Source organism: Myripristis murdjan, chromosome 8 (genome assembly GCF_902150065.1).
Source record: "Myripristis murdjan chromosome 8, fMyrMur1.1, whole genome shotgun sequence".
Taxonomy (NCBI): domain Eukaryota; kingdom Metazoa; phylum Chordata; class Actinopteri; order Holocentriformes; family Holocentridae; genus Myripristis; species Myripristis murdjan.
Window position 1 is genome coordinate 11,015,710 of NC_043987.1, and position 20,153 is coordinate 11,035,862.

The following is a 20,153-nucleotide window of genomic DNA, read 5'->3' on the forward strand; positions in this document are numbered from 1 at the left end:
TTACTTAGGATCATAAATATATTAAGCCACATTAATGCAAAGAAAGAAATCATGTAAATTAACTTGAAATCTCAAGAGGATTAGGAGACAAATTTTGCAGTTAGTGTGCAACAAGTGTAATGTGGCTACATTTGAACAAGAATACAACTTTTACTCCTTATTAATTATGCACTGCTTAGTAGAAAAAGAAAATGCTTAAGATGAAAAAACCCAAATGCACTTGCTGATAAACCAATGCACAAACTTCATGGCCACACACCACCTGATTACACGGGATGGTAGATATTTTACAGATAACCTTTGGCTACACCATTATTTACTTGATGCTATTTAACGCTAATGTGTGCTATTTATCTCAATTTCTTTTCTTTAACAGAAGTTTCCCTCAAGCAGGGCTTAAAAAACTTTTGTGAAGAAATTTTATCAAAATATCATAATTGGATATATACCCAGCTGTGAGGTTTGTAATGAGTCCTGTTGTGCTCTATGGATTTAGAAGAATACGGTTATGTTCAATCAAACACTCCCCACTGCTGAAACTCTGCCTCAGGTTGCCTGGGGCCGTGGATGGCATTCATCCTTTTACCATCTAATCCATGAACGTAAACCCCATGGGCTTATCTGTCTGGCCACAGTCATATGGGACCTGATTAATGAGGATTATGATAAAATAACATTTTGATTTATTATGCTGAAAAAAATGTATTTTATATCACTACCATACATCAGGGGCTGCAATTCTGCAGCTTATCTCATATTGCTTTTAAATAAAGTGTCCACTTGTGCATTTGTACTCGACACAAATGGTTTTGTTATCAAAGAAAATATATGTACTTGTACCGATGGCTCGACAAAATAGGACTCTACAAGGTCTGCAGTGTTTACAGTAAGATAATGGCAAGCATGTTATCCTTTTTTTTCAGATGAAAGGCAAACCTCTGTTAGAGTTAGAGCAACGGAGGAGCCAAGACATCCAAAATGATGTCTTGATGAAGAAATCCACCCACCTTTGGCAACCCAAACAACTGTCATCTCGTATCCAAGTACGGCTTCATAAACAAAATGAGTGGGAGCCAACAGTGCCTGCATAAATCGCCAAGTCTGAAAGAAGTAATTAGGATATTTCCTAACACTTGGCTCTGTGAAATTGACCAAAAAAGATTGATGACATCGCACAATTTAATTGAATCTTTCTACTCTCTGAAAAGCAATGAATTACAATCACTTCAACAGGTCACATAACAAAGAATGATAAAATCACTTATTTTCCTCTATTTTATTAAACAACACTTATGTACAAATATATTCATTACGTGACATGGAAAATAGCACATCTCAGCATACTGTAAATGGCTTTGGGTGTATCTAGTATAAATATCCAAACGCCACAATGGTAAGTATATACACGACACTGAGTAAACACATTTGTGAGATCTTTAAGAGATTCAGTCAAGCATTGCAACATTTTTATCAAGGCTTCCCTGTTTGATTGCACGTGATTTCTTTGCTAATCTAAATGATCCATCAAACGACACATTTGGTCATTAACTTGTGTTAAGATTCTGGTCCTAATGCAACCATCAAAAAGCAACTTCAAACCCACCAGGACGAGAGTACAATCATGCAGTTCCCTGAGCAGCACTGCCGTGTCACCGACTTTGGCAGTCGTTCTGTGTTGGATTTTGCACAATGGCACGGAGCCCCAGGTTTAGACTGGGGACGAGTTACTTTCCTTTTTCCGCTTCAAGAAGGTCGCTCCTGGGAGAGACATTAGAGGGAGAATCTCCATCCACTACCCTGTCATAGGCATTCCCTGCACAGTGCCACCTGTCCGATGCGATAGTCCCTGCAGGGGCAAAGGCGCTGGTACTTGTTGCTGGCGCTGGCGCAGCTGAACAGCAGCGGATCCTTCTGCAGGCCACATTCGGCATGCTTTGCTGAGAAGGCAGGGAAGAGGTGGTTCATCTCCGATTCCACTCCCTCGCACTGCAAATCCAGCCTGAGAAACAAAGAGAGAGGAGGAAGACAGGCTTTATGGTGTGCTTACACTGTAACTAAAAATCTCCTTGAAAAATTACGCTACTCAATTATTCGCACTTATTCATTATTTCAAGTTTAAAGGGCATCAACACTTATTCCTCTAATGTGTCTAATGTTAATAAAAAGGAAATCCTCCTTGGCCTTGGGGACTGAATGGAAGTGATAACAGGGAGAGAGTGAGCTGGTGTCTTACTCAGTGCTTTTTACTGAATGACAGCCTTCCCATTTCGTTTAATTAAGTCAGGAGGGTCAGTATTTGAGGGGGAGTTGGTGGACACCGTACAAAACAACATTGTTTGGGGTATGACAACTATCGTCTAGTATTACACCAACCTGAAGCCTCACTTGTAGCACAAATATTTTCATATCCTTGACAGTCATGCCATTGTCATTTTTCCGCCTCCTGTCACCCATCTCAATCCATCTTTGTTGAAAACAGCCTCTTTACAGCAGCTTGAAACTTATGTTCTTCTTCTTTGTATGCATTTATTTTTCAGCATTCTACTTTGTGCAGCATTCAAATGCTCAAGCCCTGTTTTGTGACCCTGGTTTTGAAGTGATATTCTACTGTGTCAGGCCTTGGGCTACTGGATATTTGTTTGTGGTATTTCACATGCCACTAGTCTCTCTAGACACCACTATTATGCCACTTATCTGTGCCTTAGAGACCTACTGTAGTCTGACCAGCACTCAGGTCTCCTTCAACTCTACTTCATTTATTGCCACAAAGCCTTCACAGCATTTCCTCATTCAGCTTTACATATCACTATTACATGGGAGGAACATTGTGTCACAGTGTAATTCTTACTATGAAAATAAATAATTTGTGGTTTATTTTTACAGTACGACACACTAGCCTCTGGTCATGCTTATTTCTCGAACCTTCATGGGGGCTTTTTACACTTTGAAAGAATTGGCTGCATGGTCAGGAGGTTAGTGCATAACTCATGGTACCTTATGATTCTGTTATATTAAAAATATTTTTTAAAACAGAAAATATGTGCAATATGTCATTGTGTTTTTCTTCCATATAAATGCCATACAGTAGGGTAACAAATGTGGTGAGTCAAATTATGCACTAGTGCGGCATATGCTGAATACTGCAAATGTGATATAAAATTTCAATACAGTTTAGAGAAGTTTTAAGTTTTAGATTTTTCCATTAAATAACAGATGCTCTTGCTTGCCATTTGCTCTGCTTAAATACAATACAGGTGTACTTTTATCTCTTTTTCTTTTCTTTTTTTTTCTTTTTTTTTTTACAACATATAACTAAATGTATAGACCATAAACTAGACTTGGGACCAGAATATCATGTTTAGGCCTCCATTTTGAGCACTCACCATTCATGTAACTAAAAATATATATATATATATATTTTTGTTAGAATTTTCTATTTTTTTTTATCATTTTTTGTTTCATTTTTTCTAATCATGCAGCTATTTTCTGCCCCAGTGTTACATGTTATTACAAAGTATCCAACTGAAGAGGCATCTTACGCGCTAAAGGCCTCTTTAATGTTGATGAAGCGATACAAGGCTGGCTCGCAGATCAGGCCTGCACTCTGGCACGCCTCCACACACGACTGGTCTTCCAGCGAGGTCAGCAGCCGCAGCGCACTGAGCGGCGGCCAGGAGGGGAAAGAGCTGGCATTGGAGGCCCAGGCGAGGACGCTTGAGTTGGGGAGGGGGATGAAAGGGCTGTTAGAAGGACCCAGCCACGTCTTTGAGGCATTTACTGGAGGAAACTGAACTTCTGGAGAACAAAAGTCCTGTAGGTAAAAAGATATAAGCACCCTCATCAGCAATATATTCGACATTACACTGAGCATAGTTTTACCTATTAGTTTAAAAAATGCTTAGCTTCCCATTCAACTTTGGTGCTGATACAGGAAATAATAAAATAACCATTACCATACAAATGTGGTTATTGGAAGCAACAAGACGTTGTCAGTCTTCCAGGAAATGATATGAAGGCAGTTATGCCACAAAGTATCAAATGAGGTTTAGGTGTAGGATTAGGCCTGGTGAGAGCTCTGATTAGATTCCTCCCCTAGCTGAGGCTATTCATAAGACCTAGGTAATAACATTTCTCTGACATCTCCCTGTGGCCTCCAGACCGTTTATTAAACAGGCTCCCAGCACCCGAAAGCAATAACCAAGCTTGCAATCTCTCCATCTCTCCTGCACTTCCACCTTTTCCACCAAGCAGAAACCCTCCCCACCCTCCACCTACACGTATGAACACATATGCACACACAAGGGGTCTAATCCATTTGTCTTCACTGCTGCATGTTCCTTCTCCACCTCAGTGCCATTCTCCTCCTTCCCGGAAGAAACTCGAGTCAAGACAAGGAAGGGAGGAAAGTGAATAAGAGGAGAAGGAGAAGTGGACAGTTTGGACAGGTGAGTTTGTTCAGCTGTTTCTCAGGCCATTACAGATGAAATGCCTTTGCACAAACTGCTGAAACTATTCACTGGGCTTGATCATGCCCATCCTATTTAAAATGCAAGTGCCTATTGTTTTATTTCACTGTGACAAACACATTAAGTAACCTTCTGGGTACCACTTTACAGTAAGACTACCCTTATAAAGTATTTATGCATGGTTTATAATTAGGTTATTACACAGTTTTCATACATTAGTGCAGGGTCACTATTTGGCAAGATCAAGTTACTGCTGTACTGTATCTATCCTGTTAAATGATATCTCACCAGTGGCTTAGCTTAATTTACTGGATCTCTTATTGTAAAGTGGCACCAAACCTTGTCTGAATCTTAACTGTATCAGTAAGCAGGAGCATATAGGTGTACACTGCTGTGTGTAGGCCATAGTCCACATTATCGGGATGTAAGTGTTGTCTTTTCCTGGTTTTAAAGGCAGCATTACAGTAAAATGATATATTTTCTGAACTCATTAGACTGTTCTTGCTGTTAACAGAACACTACATAAAAACAAAAAAAATAAACATATACTAATATTAATACTAATACTAAAACTATCTTTGTTGCCACCATTGCTACCACTGGAAATTATTGATGCTACCGTTTCTATTTGTATCTGTGTTTGTTCAACCAACCAAAGTATTTGAATTTGAATCTCTACATATTTGGATAAATCCGTGCGTGGGGTTTAAACTGAAAATGGGTCTCATTTAGAAATCTGAAATGCTAAAAATCCTCCAAATTCCTTTTTCTTTTATTTTTTCCCTGTAATCACTGCCATTCCGAAATCAAAACATTGTTTTACAATGACATTAATAATAATTAAGTATAAAAATAACAACATAGATGTTACATAAAACATAAAAACAGGGTTTCATAAATACAACCATAGGCAATCATAGCCATGAACAATCATAAACAGGACAAATATCTCTACCCTGACCAATGTGTGCTAGTTTGAAAAACAAACAGGGAGAAATGTCTATGAATCAAAACTTATTTCCTCATCCTCGCTTTGAACTACTTCATGCAATTGCATGAAGATTAGCACTCACCCCCCACTGCTAAATGGGAGATACTGAGCAGTCAATTAAAAACATCTTCATTAAGAGCTACCAGTGAACTGCACTACCTGGAATTGTTAATCCACCCCAAGTCAAACCATCTCCTGCTTGCAACATCTATTGGCAGATTGGACTCACCAGCACAGGAAAAGATGAATGAATAATTGGTGATCGAAATAATTAGATTATTCCCCACCATGACAAAAACCACATGAACAGGCAACTCTCTATATTTATACAGTCAGTGCAGCTCGGTTTTTTGTGTGAGAGACACCTGCAGCCTGACTGGCAGACCCAAACAAACCCTGCCTCCTTCCATGAGTTCAATGGAAAAAGACAGCAAACCTCTTTTCAGCTGAATGTTCTGGCCACAGTTACAGGCAAACTATTAAAACATCTGAATCTGAATTTGGGAGGAGCAAATATTTGTTGTCAAACCCATTGTTTGTTCTTTGCCAAATGTGGTGTTCAGCTTAATACAGTTGGTTCAGAGAGAAATAAGTGGAACGAGAACATAATAATGGGAGAGAGAGAAATACAATTTCGAAAAGATAAGGAGAGGGATACAACCAGAGAGATGTAAACATACAGAGGAAGCTTTCAGAATGAGAAAAGCTGTCGTGATGGGGGTCACACTGGGTTTGAAGTGCTTCCTGTAGAATGAGGTGTGAAGAGATAACAGTGGGAAATAACACTTGATGATAGATTTGGAGGGGAAACAGGCGAGACTGGAGGGTAGAAATAGGGAGAGAAGAACAGGGAAAATGAGGTAAGAGAAAGGAGGTGAGAAATGCTGATTGGGAGTCTGAGCTCATACGGGCCAGACAGACAGGCAGAGTCTCAGTCGGTCATGGCATATTGAGCATGCAGTGTGTGTGCATGTGTGTGTGGGTGTGTGTTTGTGTGTGCGCGTCGGCATGTGTGTGTTTGTAACAGACAGGGAGAGGTGGCGAAGGGTGAGAGACAGCGTCAAGCCGGGCCCAGGGAGAGCAAAGGCTAACTAGTTTGCTTGACCTGCCATTTCCATTGCCGTGAACGCATCGTCCGGTGTCGCCATGGAATGATGGATGTACCAGAAAATGACAACATGTGCAATTGTGTGTCAAAATATTCAGATGGGGTGACAACAGACAAGCTGACTCAGTTGAATGCTTGATTGTGTGTGCATTGGTGTGGGACTGCATCCCTTTCACTACAGGCTTGGAGAAACTAACATAATAAATGAGTTAGTTTTTATGTATTAGTGTTCTTTTTCCCTTTGCTAACTTATAAGAGATTCAAGTCAGAAATTTGTGTGAAGGTGCGAGTCTCTTATGCATGCAGGTCGCTAGAGTGTGCCTGACGCCTGCAAGGGACGTCGTAGCTGGACCAGACTGTGCATATACCGAATAACTTGTGTCAAAGCAACAACAGCTCATGTTTAATACACAATTCGTGGCTCGTCTGGGATTAGCATACCCATTTGGAAACATGCAAACACTCCATCTCAACAAATCCTTATTTCCAGCTTCCTGGGGCAGTGTGCTACAGTTACTCATTTGGCCACTCTGCGAGGAACTATAGTGGAACATTCATCAGACAAGCTGTGCCAAAACCAGCGTGCTCTACAAGCTTGAATCCTCATACCTACAGAAAAGTGGAGGAGGACTTTCCAGGTGTGGCTTTAACAGATGTGGAACTGTTTGGCTTCACTGGTGACTTGTGGTGGTTTGTCTGTGCCATCTAATACATCTTTATTAGATGACAAGCCTACCATGTAGATATGTATGTGGGTTCTTTTGCTTTACCTACTGTGACTTCAGGAGAAAACTATTTAGGCGAATTGAGAACAAAAGGAAGGGGCATCACCGATAAACTGCAAGCGCCATCGACAGCTGCTGGAGGGAACCACAAATTTATGACTGAGGTGGAGACTGAGTTGGCCATAGCAACACCCCGAGGAGTGTTCAAACAGCAGGAGCACAATGTTTTGCTTATCATGTGACTGATTTGATAAAGTTATTAACAGACATCACATTAGCAGCATTTCTGCCTTATACAGAATTCAAGATGATCATATTTCTCATTGTAAGTCTGATTTGAGCTATGAGAACCTGTCACACTCAGGTTATTAAAATTGTTCTGTGCATAGTTAAGACAGGTACCTTCAAAGGCATGCTTATTACCCAAGATGGTCTAACTATAATGGCTAAAGCATTTTTCTTTTCTTCCAGGGCTCACTTCAAAAGATAAAAGCAGTACAGAACTATTCCAAAAGTTTAGTAATGCTAAACACTAGGTTGGGGAAAGGCAGCAACAGTTTTTGTAAGGGGTAATGAGGTTTGAAAAGTGAACTGATTGCTTCACAGCAGGATGGGACAAGGTACCACCCAGCCAGCAAACTGCCTTTTATTTGCATGTTTCCTCTGGTGAACTTGTCTCTAGGAAGAAGAATTCATCAGCTATGTTTGAAATCTGTTTTGAGATTTCAAGCAAACTTGACATTTATCTACTGTGCTTCCTATCTGGATGACATCCTCTGCCACTTGACAAATACGTGAATCATCTCAGGCAAGTACTCTTCAGGACGAGAGAGTGCATGATTAGCGCCTCCCTCAGAAATGTGAAAACCTTATAAAGAAAACTAAGCCTATTTATACTGCATGATACCCAGAGTATGAATCAAGATTGACCCAAAGGACATGGTCTATGAATGAAACCGCTCAAGTTTGGAGAGGTTTGAATGCTGCCTCAGTTCCTCAGTTAGTGTTGGTCATTCATGAAAAATGTGTGACACCCTTCCAATGCCTTCACACTCCAGCGGCAATGAGGAAAGTTGCTACCACAGCTCTGACTAGAAAATTCTTAAGAAGGGAGACACCAGACAAACTCCATTCCAGAGCGTGTGCCATCAAGACCTGTGGACATGTGACAAACCCTGCCATCCAGGGCTATTGACACTTCAATTTCCCTTCAAATTACACCCTGGTCTATCAAATGAAAGCCTATAAATGGTGCTGTACCACTGCCGGGACAACAAACTGTGAATCATTAGATGTAGTATGAGCCTCCTACCAGCACACAAGGTTTGGGAGGCAACATGTGCAGTACCAATAAATATAATCTATTACATTTATTATAACTGCAATAGATAATTGTTTTGTCGTAGCTACTGCTGCAGTCCAATAAAAACCCACCTGATTCTGAATGTAGGCATTAACTCTTTCAAGCATCCCCTCACAGGTATACTCATAGGGCAGGAATGGCTCCACCTGAATACACACATGCACACAAACCAAGAAACAATGATGGAGAGAGAGAGAGAGTCACGCACCAATGTCCACATAACCATGCCATTAAAATTATAGGACCTGAGCATCTGATAGTTAATCAAAGCTGACATATTCATTAGCGTAATTGCGAATGGCTCATATCGTGCCACGAGCCTCACATTGGAATCGATGACCTAATACATCACAGGTGACAGCCTTGAAAATTGATTTCATTATTTTTAGCAGTGTCCATATCAATATGTCAAACAATAGATTCAGCTGACAACAGAGAGTACAAGACATACACTACTGACAGGGATAATGCTGAAGTGCATTATACAGTTCTTATGGGTTCATTCATCGGTCTCAGTGTTACGGGTTGTCACTCACTTATTGGCATTTATAAGTGGATTTTCCTCCTCTTTTTAATGTGATTCCTACAAACTGTGTCACAGATAAAATACAATAAAATTCAATGGTGAGAGGAGGACATACACTTTTGAGTATTAATGTGAAGAAAAAGATTGTGGGTTGATGTGTTTAGGGATATTATTGTGTCTATTGTGGTTAGACTACATCAATAATTATGAAACACGTCAGGGTAGGATGCATTCTGTCAGTGTATATGGTTAATTTCCACCCCAAGAACATTTCCTTGGATGCTTTCCATGGTAGCTAAAGTGAGATCTTATTGTTTACCATCAGGCCACTAAAGCATTCAGGCTTTTAAATTGATAAATGGTTCCTTTTAGCATTCTGTTCCTTTTAGAGCTCTCTTATTAGTTTATTTCATCTGAGTTTAATGAAATGTATCTGGCACCTCATCAGTTATTCCACAATGCAATTTGCCTTTTGGGCATCTTCATAAAATTGAATGTGAGAAAGTGTAATGGGGGAAAAAAAAGACGAAGAAAAAAAAAAAAAAACTATCCATAGAGGGTGATTTGAATTCAGCAGAGGAACACACTGCTAAAATGACTGCACATTTTACATCTCTAAACTGACTGCACAGCTTGTCTGCAAAAAAAAAACAAAAACAAAAAAAAAACTGAGTAACATCCACAATCACATACAAGACATGAAACTAAGTTTGCCCACTTGCCCAGGGTGAGTGATTCTTGGAGTGGGTGAGCACAGAAAAGGCAGCACTAGAGCAGCTAAAAGGTGAGACTGGGTGGCAGATTCTCTCAGGAATCTAAAATTTAGTTAAGGTGGCACAGTGTTTCTTATAGGGGCCACCTGCCAATACATCTGTAATACAGTGCATATAAATGTAATATGTTGATTTTAAAGCATAATTTATCACATTGAATGTGAGCATTTCATTGCTTATACTGAACCAGTAATAATACTTTACTGTGTACAGACAAACACAAACATTTGATTTTTATGCATGTGTCAGAATTAGAGCTTGATCTGCCCAATTAAACTTGAATATTACATCATCATTATTTGGCTAGTACTAATTACATCTGACAACCTATTGGCCAGAGCTTAAAATTTATAAATAACATGCATGTTTATCCAAGTCAAATGCAGGTACGCTTGTTTGCAATAGTCCTTTTATCTCTTTTAAATGTGAGGTGCTCTGTCACTCAAAGGGCTTCAGTCTCTTTCCCCCTCTCTGATCGTCCACTGTTTGTGCATTCACCAACACCATCACTACCTGTAATCTCATTTTGCCTCTATCAGCAGTAAATATGAGGTCTATTTAACACACCTGGCAGGTGGAGGCACATTTGCATCTCAAAACGGCAAGAGGGCCAATTGGCTATGGCTCGGCGTGTTGTTCCAGTGACAGATTGAGCACAGCATGATTGATTAATATGATCTGCTGTGGACAACGCTTAGTGCCTGTGGGGCAGGCCTCTGGCAAGCTGCCAGACAAACCCAGGTGTAGACACAGTTTACCTACTGAGCTGCTCAATATCTCAGCAATTAGTAGTGTGGAGACTGGAGAGGGAGCCAGCTAAGCATTTTGCTGCATCGAATCCTTTGATTAAGAGCTCAATTTAGGGCTGTGGGCCTCATAAGTGGGTCACACCAGACGATGCAGACAGTGAGAGTAAGTTACAATTTTTACCTATTATAATAATTGAAGGTATATAGCAGTAATAATAAAAAAAAAAAATAACCTACATTGGTCCTCATGATCTCATGGATCGCTGCATCAAACTCTTCAGAGTTGTTGAAGTCAACTGTGATGACATGTGGCCTGCCAATATACTGCTCTGCATACGGATGCTGAGACGACACCTGTGCATGATAATATACGCATGATCACAGATGCAAAATAGTCAACCATTTAGCCAAAAGTGAATGGGTGGCTAGGTAGGAAGATACGTAGACAGACAGAAGAGTGAACAAAGAGGAGTGGAATCAAATTCTGTACTGACAAAACATTGCTAAACATAACTGCATGCCATCCTTTCTACTTTATTATAGAAAAGGCACAAATATTTACCTTCCTTGAGGTGGGCTTCCCTCTAAAGAACTCGTGATTGAGAGAACTATGGGAAGGGTTGAACTTGGGCTGCAAGAAGATGCAGCCATTGGCTATGGCCTCTAAAGGGGCAGGACCTTCGTATGGGAAGCCAAATCCGATGAACAGCTTCACAGAGAAATGAAAAGGAGGAAAGAGATCATAAGATTATGCAAAAAGCTGCAGATCCAGGTGAAGACATGCACAAAACATACAAAACCTACAAAATCATAAAAACATCTACATTTGACTATTAACCGGACATTGCACATGTGATATGCTGCTCATCTTCCAATTTGTTGAAAGACGCTGATAGTCTCATTGCATTCCCACCTTGGCCTTTCTAAGGAGCTGCTGTAGTTCCTGCTGAGGAAGCAGACCATGGTTCTTGACAAAGGCAGGCACCTCTGGGGGGCGCTGTGCCTCATAGTAGACCGTCCCATGGATTTCCATGTAACGATGCAGAATCTCTAGGAATTTTTCTTTACCCTTTGGAGACATAGAAACCCATAACACAGTGGATATGATGGTCCTCATATGACAAAAACCAATTAATGGACTAACAGAAATGATCATTGTTATAACCCATAGCATACAGGCACTTCAGATTCAATACTTTTCCATCTATTCCATATAAGATCAAACAGAGCGCCTTGCCTGACTGTGTGGATGTTACAGTGTGCTTGAGATTGCTAGCACTGCACTCGTTGACCTTCCTGACTCCTCCCTCGAGGGACAGAGGAGATTGTAAGGATCCGCCACTAACACTGACTGACCAGTGCAGAGGTCGTCTTCAGAAAGCCAAAAGGCCAAACTGCACTTTGAGACAAGTCCTCTGACCCAGGAGAGAAGGGCTGCTGGGGAAGGTCAGTTGTAGCTGTCACTTTGTATGGTGGGGTGGATGGGTATCCCCAGCAGCACACACTGACAGGCAGTTATGACCAGTTAAAAGAGCTGATCTGATTCATCTATATTAGATAGTGCCACTCCACAAGATAAAGGGCAAATGAGAAAAGCCAGACTGTGAAACACTATTGGTCAATAGTAATGAGGCAAGCAGAACTCGATCAAATGAGCTGAGTCTGCCCTCATTAGGACTAAGACTATAATAATTCGTACCTGTAGAGCATTCATGATTCATGACTGTATGATGAAATTATTAGGTTTTCTGATCTACTCTGTGGGAGAATATTTTTCTAGTCACATCATCATTTTATCAAGGTAAAATTGTACTCATTTCTGTAAAAAATGTGTTTTTGGCGGAACAGTATGAATCATTTACTCAGTCTTCAAGGCATAAATCATTAATGAGTGCTGTTCAAGGGTTACTCCTCATTCTCTCTTCTAGGACAATTTTAATGGTCCTTTAATTATTTAATTTTGTTGCAGGTTATTTATGAAATCACACTTTCTTTCACTGAATTTTTACATTTGACATCATTTCGGGACAGTTTTTGCATTTTGCTCAGTGTGCAAAGAAAACGTTTCACTACTACAGAAAACTTTTCACTACTACAGAATACATGCAAGATTATCAACACATGGCACAATATTCTTGATCTGTCATGCAATAGCTTCAGTATGTCTACAAGTGTTGGAAACCATCTGAAATTTTACAGACATGTCAATTGAAAACACTTTCATCCATATAAAATTTGCATAAATTATGTACTGAATTACATAGAACATTCATTTATATCTAGAGACTCAGAGAGCAAGTTAATGTTTATCCTAACATAGAAAGAAGAAATAAGGCACTGCAAAGAAGCTCAAAGTCAACTGGCTGGAGTTTTTCCTAAAGCTGACATTCCACATACATTAGTTGAGCAGTGTATCAAAAAAATGGCTTGAAGTCTGCAGAAAACCATGAATAAGAGGAGTCCTGAAGTTTTCTGATGGGAACCTTGGTTTGAATAAACCTTATTTTACTGACGGCGATCATTTCAAGTGGAATACCTATGTTGCCTGAATTGAAATCCAAAAGCTACAGGGCTGTTGCATAGAAATTCAACTTTATGTACAGGCCTGTATCCCTGAAGTATCACATTTTTTTTTTTTTTTTTTTTTTTTAGTGAATGGAATGTGCGAGCAAAAGTCCAGAATAAGCTATGGTGTGAAATTCACTGAAGTTGGAGGATTCAGTAACACCCATGAGATGAAGGTGTACTTACTTGAAGCTGTGTGGATCCATCAATGATGCATCATGGGATGACGAATACAGAGTAGCATGCGGTAAGAACAGAGGTTTAAAAACAGGAGAGAAGCAAGGAGGGAGTGAGAGACAGAGAGAGAGAGAGAGAGAGAGAGAGAGAGAGAGAGAGAAAGAAAGAGAGAGAGATGAATATAATATGGAGGATTAGTCATTTTTCCCTCATAGCCCAGTTGCAGGTGTTGAGCAGCCCAAAATCTGACAGATGATTCTTAAAACTGAAAGGTGGAGGAAGCGGGTCCCGATGAGGCATTACTCATTGTCTGGGGAGACATGAACTTTCCTGAAATTTACATGGCAATCTTTCAAACTCAAAAATGTTATATTGCACCTGAAGTTGTTCAGCGAGAGAGGGGGGAATTCGGTGGCAGTGAAGCAACAAAGGCTCAGTCAGATTCAAGTAAACCAAACCTTCGGGGAGGCTGCTACACACATCAAAGTTAAGAGTGGGAAGCTTTGCCAGTAGCTCGGAGGGAAAATTTACACTAAACAAAAACAATTGCTTCTCCGCCATCCACACTACAGGGTACATTCCTGGTGGATTAACTTGTTTGCTGAAAATGTAAGTCGGTGTTTCAGCATGCACGGTTGGTAAGGTTTCTAAGGAAATGGGGTATTCAAAAGTTCCCAAAAGTTCATATTTTTTACTGATTCTATTAATTTCCTTTTTCAGTTTTTAATGTGAAACGTAATGGTCTGCAGCAATTGCTTTGAAAATAATAACAAAGCTATATAGAAAAGCAAAGAAACGGTTCACAGAGACTGGGTATTGCTGAGCTAAGTAATAGCAGGTTTGAAATAATGAAGCGTTTACACTCAATTTATCAAATCACTGCTACAGTGTACAATACAAATCCAATGTCACTGTTTTATGAATCCAATAAAAGCTGTAGAATTATTGCCTCCTATTCAAGAAGGGAAAAACAAAGCAGCGATTGGTGTTTTTGATACTGACCTTCCACATGCTGGCCTCCTTGCCATACACAACGGCCATATTGTTCACCTTATTCCTCTGGATGTTCACCTTCTCCGTCTCATTCAGCTCCTCAGCCACAAAGCCCATAAATGAGTTGTCTGGCGTGTGGGCTGCCAAGGACAAGCAAAGCAGTCGGCAAAACAGCATTACAAATCAAGCTTCATGTCTAAATAAAACTGATTAAGCTACAAGGAGTTGTTCTGTGTGCTGTAACTGCAGAGAATAGAGAATTTAAAAAAAGAGCTGTGTTTGAATTCTTTAATATGCCGCAGCTTACTCAGGACACAAGACAACACAGTGAGCGGTAGCACATGAAAAGGAAATCTACTATAGCCAGGAGATGTCAAGTGGTGAGGAGAACAAACGGTATTTCGATCCATTTTGAAACCTGAGATAAAAGCTGACATCTTGCAGTGTCGGGTTTGTGATAACAGTTAAGTATTTTCAACACAGCAGGGCTGCCCATGCTCACTGACTTAATTGGAAGAGTAGACCTAAACAAACAAGTCTAATTTCTTCTGCTACCAGTCTCAACAAATGTGCAGTGAGTGAGTATGTGTATGTATGTGTGTGTGCATGGGTGTGCACATGTGTGTGCTGGTGTGTGTGTGGTGTGTCTACAGCCTGTGGTTTTTGCAGCCCTTGTGTGTGTAGCTCCAGGCATCTGTGCAGGCACAGCTGTTATGAGTGTCTCTTAGGAAGCTCACACCATCTGTGTGCATGCGCGCACCCCGACACACACGCACACGCACACGCACACACAGGATTCATACCCAGCTCAGAATTTCCTTTCCATTTCCTTTACAAAAAATCTATCTGTTTTTTTTTTTTTTTTTACAAGAAAATGCATTTATAAAATTAAAATTAAAATTAAAACAGCTGCATAAAGATTGTAATTACCAGCCAATTTGAATTACTGAGATAAAATGCACTGCTGATAGTCGGATTAAATAATGGGACAGCGCAGGTATCTCTGTTTAAATGAAGTTCTTTTTACGTATTGCTTTCTGTTTTAAACATTAAGAGCAGTTAAATTATAAGAATCAAAGAGTCAAATCACCCGAGGAGGTCTATGATGGATGATTCAAAGCGTCCTTCATGGTGACTATACATATGTGCAAATTACATTTCAGTTCATGCTTTTGATATATAATTACTGTGAAAAAAATTGTAAAAATATAATGTCTCATATCCAAACATTCAATTAAACTCAAACCAGATGAACATCCATAACCCTCAGCGAGGCCAAAGGCACCGCTGTATGACACAAGATCAAATGCCAAAGTGCACATACGGAACATGGTCATGTACTGCTTGCAGTTGAGGTTCCAGTAGCCCCAGTTGGTTCTGTAGCCGTGCAGGGTGGCGTACTCCTCGTGGTTGTAGGCCGGCTCAGTGCCAAAGGTGTCGATCACTCTGATGTGGCACCTGGGACAAAATAAGGACATGGGCTAAACTAGCATAAAACATTAGAATTCTATTATTATTAGTAGTAGTAGTAGCAGTAGTAGGAGTACGAGTAGGAGTAGTATTAATAATAAGAACAACAACAATAACTATTATTATCATTATTGTTTATGAATGTATGTATTTGAACAAAAAAAAAAAAAAAAAATGATCCCATGATCACGTAGCATACAACATATTCACAATAACTATGAGTCGGCGAGATAAGAAGCTTTCAGAATGCAAACATGACAGCAACATAAATGACAGGTGATTCCACATCAAACAGCTATCACTTTCCGTAAAATGTCAAGCAAACAATATGATTATGAGTTATGAGAGCTCATCTCAGTTCCGTTGCACTCGTGTTCCCGAGTCGTGGCTTGTAAAGCCGTCAGTGATGATGGATGTCCACGTCGCCCGCTCCCTCAGAGGGCAGAGCTTAGACAGGCCTCGAGGTGAGAGGAACGAGGCTTAAATCACACCCTTGTTTAAAGCCACCACAGGGCCGTCTGCTGAACAGACGACATGCCACATACCAGAGAAATGGGCTGAGCTAAAATTAAGTCAGCCGTTTGAGCCAGTCCTGCTCTTCCAAATCAGAAAACACACAACTGTCTTCATGTGTGAGTCTCTCTGGACTGCACTGGAAATGCTGACACTCTCTGTGATATTGTCAAGGCATCACATCAACAGGGAATAAATTACATTGCTTCACCTGCTACAACGTGACATCATGAATTATTTTGTGCGGTTGTCTCACCATATTAGACAGAAACAGAAGAGTGGAGCAAAAGAGAAACAAATCTTCTGGTTTGCAGTGAGTGGCTTGAATGGTTATGTCATCAGACTTTATAAACACTTAATATTCAGACAGGGGAGGAAATCAATGGCTGTAATCTGATCTGAGGAGATACATCAATACTCTGCACCTGCGATCAGTCTCAAGGCCTGGAGAGAAAATTAAGGTATTGGTCTGTCCCTGTGACCACTGATAGGTATTGACTGATCAGCTGATCTTGATGACTGATGCTGATGGGAATCAGTGGAGGCGTTGGACAGTGTGCAATGGCTGTGCCGTGGCAGTTTAAGAAGAAAAAAAAATCAGGGGAAAAAAAGGCAATTAACTGTTTTTTCATGTTTAAGGTGTGTACCCTCTCTCCTCTTATGCCATCACAAGGCAAAAGGATGAACAGCACACATTATAATGTTAGAATTGTGCCACAACATGCCTGAAAAAGCATTGAACTCACAGTGCTATCACTTGAAACATACTTTTTTTTTTTTTTGCATAAAAAGCTGTGTGAAGTATTTTTTTCTGATAGCATAATAGGAAGATTTGCACAAAATGACTTCTCTGGTGAGGCCTAGCTAGAACTAAAACAACAAAACTACTTTCACTGAATATCATCAAGATGCAGACTTTACAGCTGCTTCATAGTCAAAAGAATGGGGGAGCGGCCCCACAGACATATTGGTTTATTGGAGCATTTACAACCAGATGAGCTGCACTTTCCTATGTGAAAGTTACAGGAAATCAGTGTGACAACAAGAGCAGATGTCAGAGTTTAGGCCTTTAGTTCTGTGACATAAGTTGTAACATCAGACCTGGAGCCAGCCACCTTCATGCATCTCATCCATTGATCACTTGTGGAGAGGCTATGTGGATTCCTCCAGTGGGAGTATTTTGCTGATTCTCTGTTGAGTTAGCAGCCCAGAGTCTACCAGCCTATCAGGCCAGTCAGTCAATAAACCAATAATCATCTATTCCACCGGCAAAGGCAATTACTGGTAACAAAAATGGGCGCAAATGACAAATACAGCACTTGGAGCTCAGGAAGCAAACAGAAAAAGACAGTTTCAGACAAGAGACGGTGACAAAGAGGGAAAAAAGAGCATAAGAGAGACTGACTTGTGCTTTTTCAGTGAAAGACCCATGTGCTGCTTCATTTGCTGCAAGCCGTGGTAGTCGGTGTAGATGAGGTCAAAGGGCAGCGGTCCTGTCAGAGGGCAGCTTCCTCTTCCCGGAGGGACCCCTAGAAACCTGCACAGAGTCACATTAGTTTGAGTAAAGCTGATCAGTGTGCATACATACTGCAACTGTACCACTGCTATGGCCCCCATATGAGAAATGAAGCATAGAAAGGCAAGATGCAATAAAAAACGTTGCATAAAGAAAACGAGTTAAACATTGAAAGGGAATGTGAAGCACTGCAGGGACACTGAGGCTTGAATTGCACCTGATGTGAAGTGCATAAGTATATCTTAACATTATTTTAAGGGTAGGGACAACATTTGCAGAAAATTGTGTGCCATTTCTCTCATTTCTCTGTGCAGGAAATGTGTGTGTGTGTGTGTGTGAAAGGGAGAGAGACACAGAGTGAGAGAGAGACCGTGAAAACAGAAACGGGGTTGCGAAGCATGTCAGTATTCTCAGAAAGCCAGTGGCAGAGCTATTCAACCATACAACACAAAATTCAACACTACCAGCCAGGGATGTCTCGCAGTGGGGAGTCTCCCAATTTGTCTGGCCAACTCTCCCAGACCCATACACACACACACACCATCAGAGAAACGCTACACAATATTCATTCAAGCAGATGACCCCCGGTGTATTTGGTTGTGGCTTTATGAAGAGACATAGAGGAACGGCTCCATTCAACCATAATTTCTGCTATATCTGATTTTGTTGCTGTGTCATCCAGCACTTACAACAAAACTGTCTCAAGAGTGCCCCTGCCTTTTGCATCTGACCTCCCCTCAAACACACACACAGTCACTCTCACACACATTTAGCAGAGAAAAAGCATTTGCAGGGAATAAGATGAGAACATACATATGAGATGAAAGCAGAAAGTGTTGATTACAGCGAGGCTGCCATGTATTTTCCTTCAGTAGTTTTCAGTACTTTTTTTTCCCCCCCCATTGCCCTTGTACACAGGACACTCCTGTGAATGAAAGTAATATTCTGAATTTGAATAAAGATGTTTGGGTTAAAGGTTCAGGTGCTCATCATACAACTGCATCCATTTTGTTTTGCAGCATATCCTGGCCTGTCTGTTTAATTAACGAAGGACTCATCATCAAGAACCTGTTGAGGTGAAAAAAATAAGAAACTACAAAACAGACTTTGTCTACAAATACATGTCAACACTCCATGTCTCTTGCCCTCCTCTCATTTTGTCATTTCTCTCATTAAATTCCTGTTTGCTGACTCACATATCCAATCCAAAAGGTGTTTTGTGTGAAATTTATGCTGCCAGTTAAGAGACAGTCTAATCCACTCCGCACATTAGGCTTGATTTTTCTCGCGCTACCTGGCAACCCATGATGAACGCAGTCTTCAAAAATGATCAGCGTGAACCAGCTGGCCGACACTGAAAACAGATGTGACAGATTTATGATTTAGGTGGATGAAGAGCAGGCTTTGATGAATACTGACCTCTGCCATGGGAGTTGGACGGGGGTTATGTTTTTGCCCTGTTTGTCTGTTTGTTTGTTAGCAGGATATCTCAAAAATATACAAATGGCTTCTCTGTGGAAAGCTTGGTTATGTGCCAAGAAAGAACTGCTTAACTGTTCAGGCTGATTGGAGGACTGGTTGGTGGGCTGGGTGGGCGTTGCCGATCCCAAAAAGCCATAAAACTTCCAAATGGATTCGCATACCACCACAAGAACGGTTGGTCATGAGCCACAGAGGAGTGGATTAATTTTTCAAGACAATGGGGTGTGACAGTCGGTGTGGCCTGTCACGAAAAGGTGCATAACTTCTAAATGGATTCAAGTAACATGGCAATTTTTGGGGGGAATCTTGGTCATGGGGCAAGAAGGAGCTGATTAACGTTTCACACTGATCGGCTAAAAAGGATTATCATTGTGGTGTGGTGTGGCCTTCACCTTCAATTAAAAGCATGAAAGTAAGAATTGACAAAAGTTTAATTTAGTCCACTAAGTGATGTGGCAGGTCTTGAGAACTGCATAGAGTTGGCAGAGATATGACCTTTGCTGAGTGTCATCTTTCTAATTTTTATTTCAAAGTTTTGTACATTTATTAAGCAGGAAAGCAAAGGTATGCTGATGCTACCTTTGCTTCTTTTTTTATTTACTGTGGTGTGAAATATATAGGTTTTTGCTGTTGTTTTTTGTGGAGGTTTTTTGGTAGCCAATTTATGTTTGAGAAAATTGCCTTTTTTTCACAGCATAATGTTGACAGGTTTGATTTGATTATACAACGTAGGAAG

The 20,153-nt window shown here is 40.5% G+C and overlaps 1 protein-coding gene across 2 annotated transcripts in view; it reads right to left on the bottom strand.

The window, feature by feature from the left end:
- Positions 1-1,447: 1,447 nt before the first annotated feature.
- The window catches only part of mgat5b (alpha-1,6-mannosylglycoprotein 6-beta-N-acetylglucosaminyltransferase B), a 65,026-nt gene continuing 46,320 nt past the window's right edge, over positions 1,448-20,153 (bottom strand). Inside the window, exons 9-18 of one of the 2 annotated variants that reach the window (XM_030059096.1) lie at positions 17,825-17,956; positions 15,761-15,894; positions 14,446-14,576; positions 13,453-13,458; positions 11,615-11,770; positions 11,264-11,410; positions 10,939-11,055; positions 8,725-8,799; positions 3,540-3,811; positions 1,448-1,999 (exon numbers count right to left, since the gene is read on the bottom strand). In XM_030059096.1, coding sequence (XP_029914956.1) covers positions 1,801-1,999; positions 3,540-3,811; positions 8,725-8,799; positions 10,939-11,055; positions 11,264-11,410; positions 11,615-11,770; positions 13,453-13,458; positions 14,446-14,576; positions 15,761-15,894; positions 17,825-17,956 — 1,369 coding nt within the window. In that variant the 3' untranslated portion in view covers positions 1,448-1,800. The remainder of the gene's footprint in view (positions 2,000-3,539; positions 3,812-8,724; positions 8,800-10,938; positions 11,056-11,263; positions 11,411-11,614; positions 11,771-13,452; positions 13,459-14,445; positions 14,577-15,760; positions 15,895-17,824; positions 17,957-20,153) is intronic. The other variant, XM_030059097.1, reaches the window with a different exon arrangement.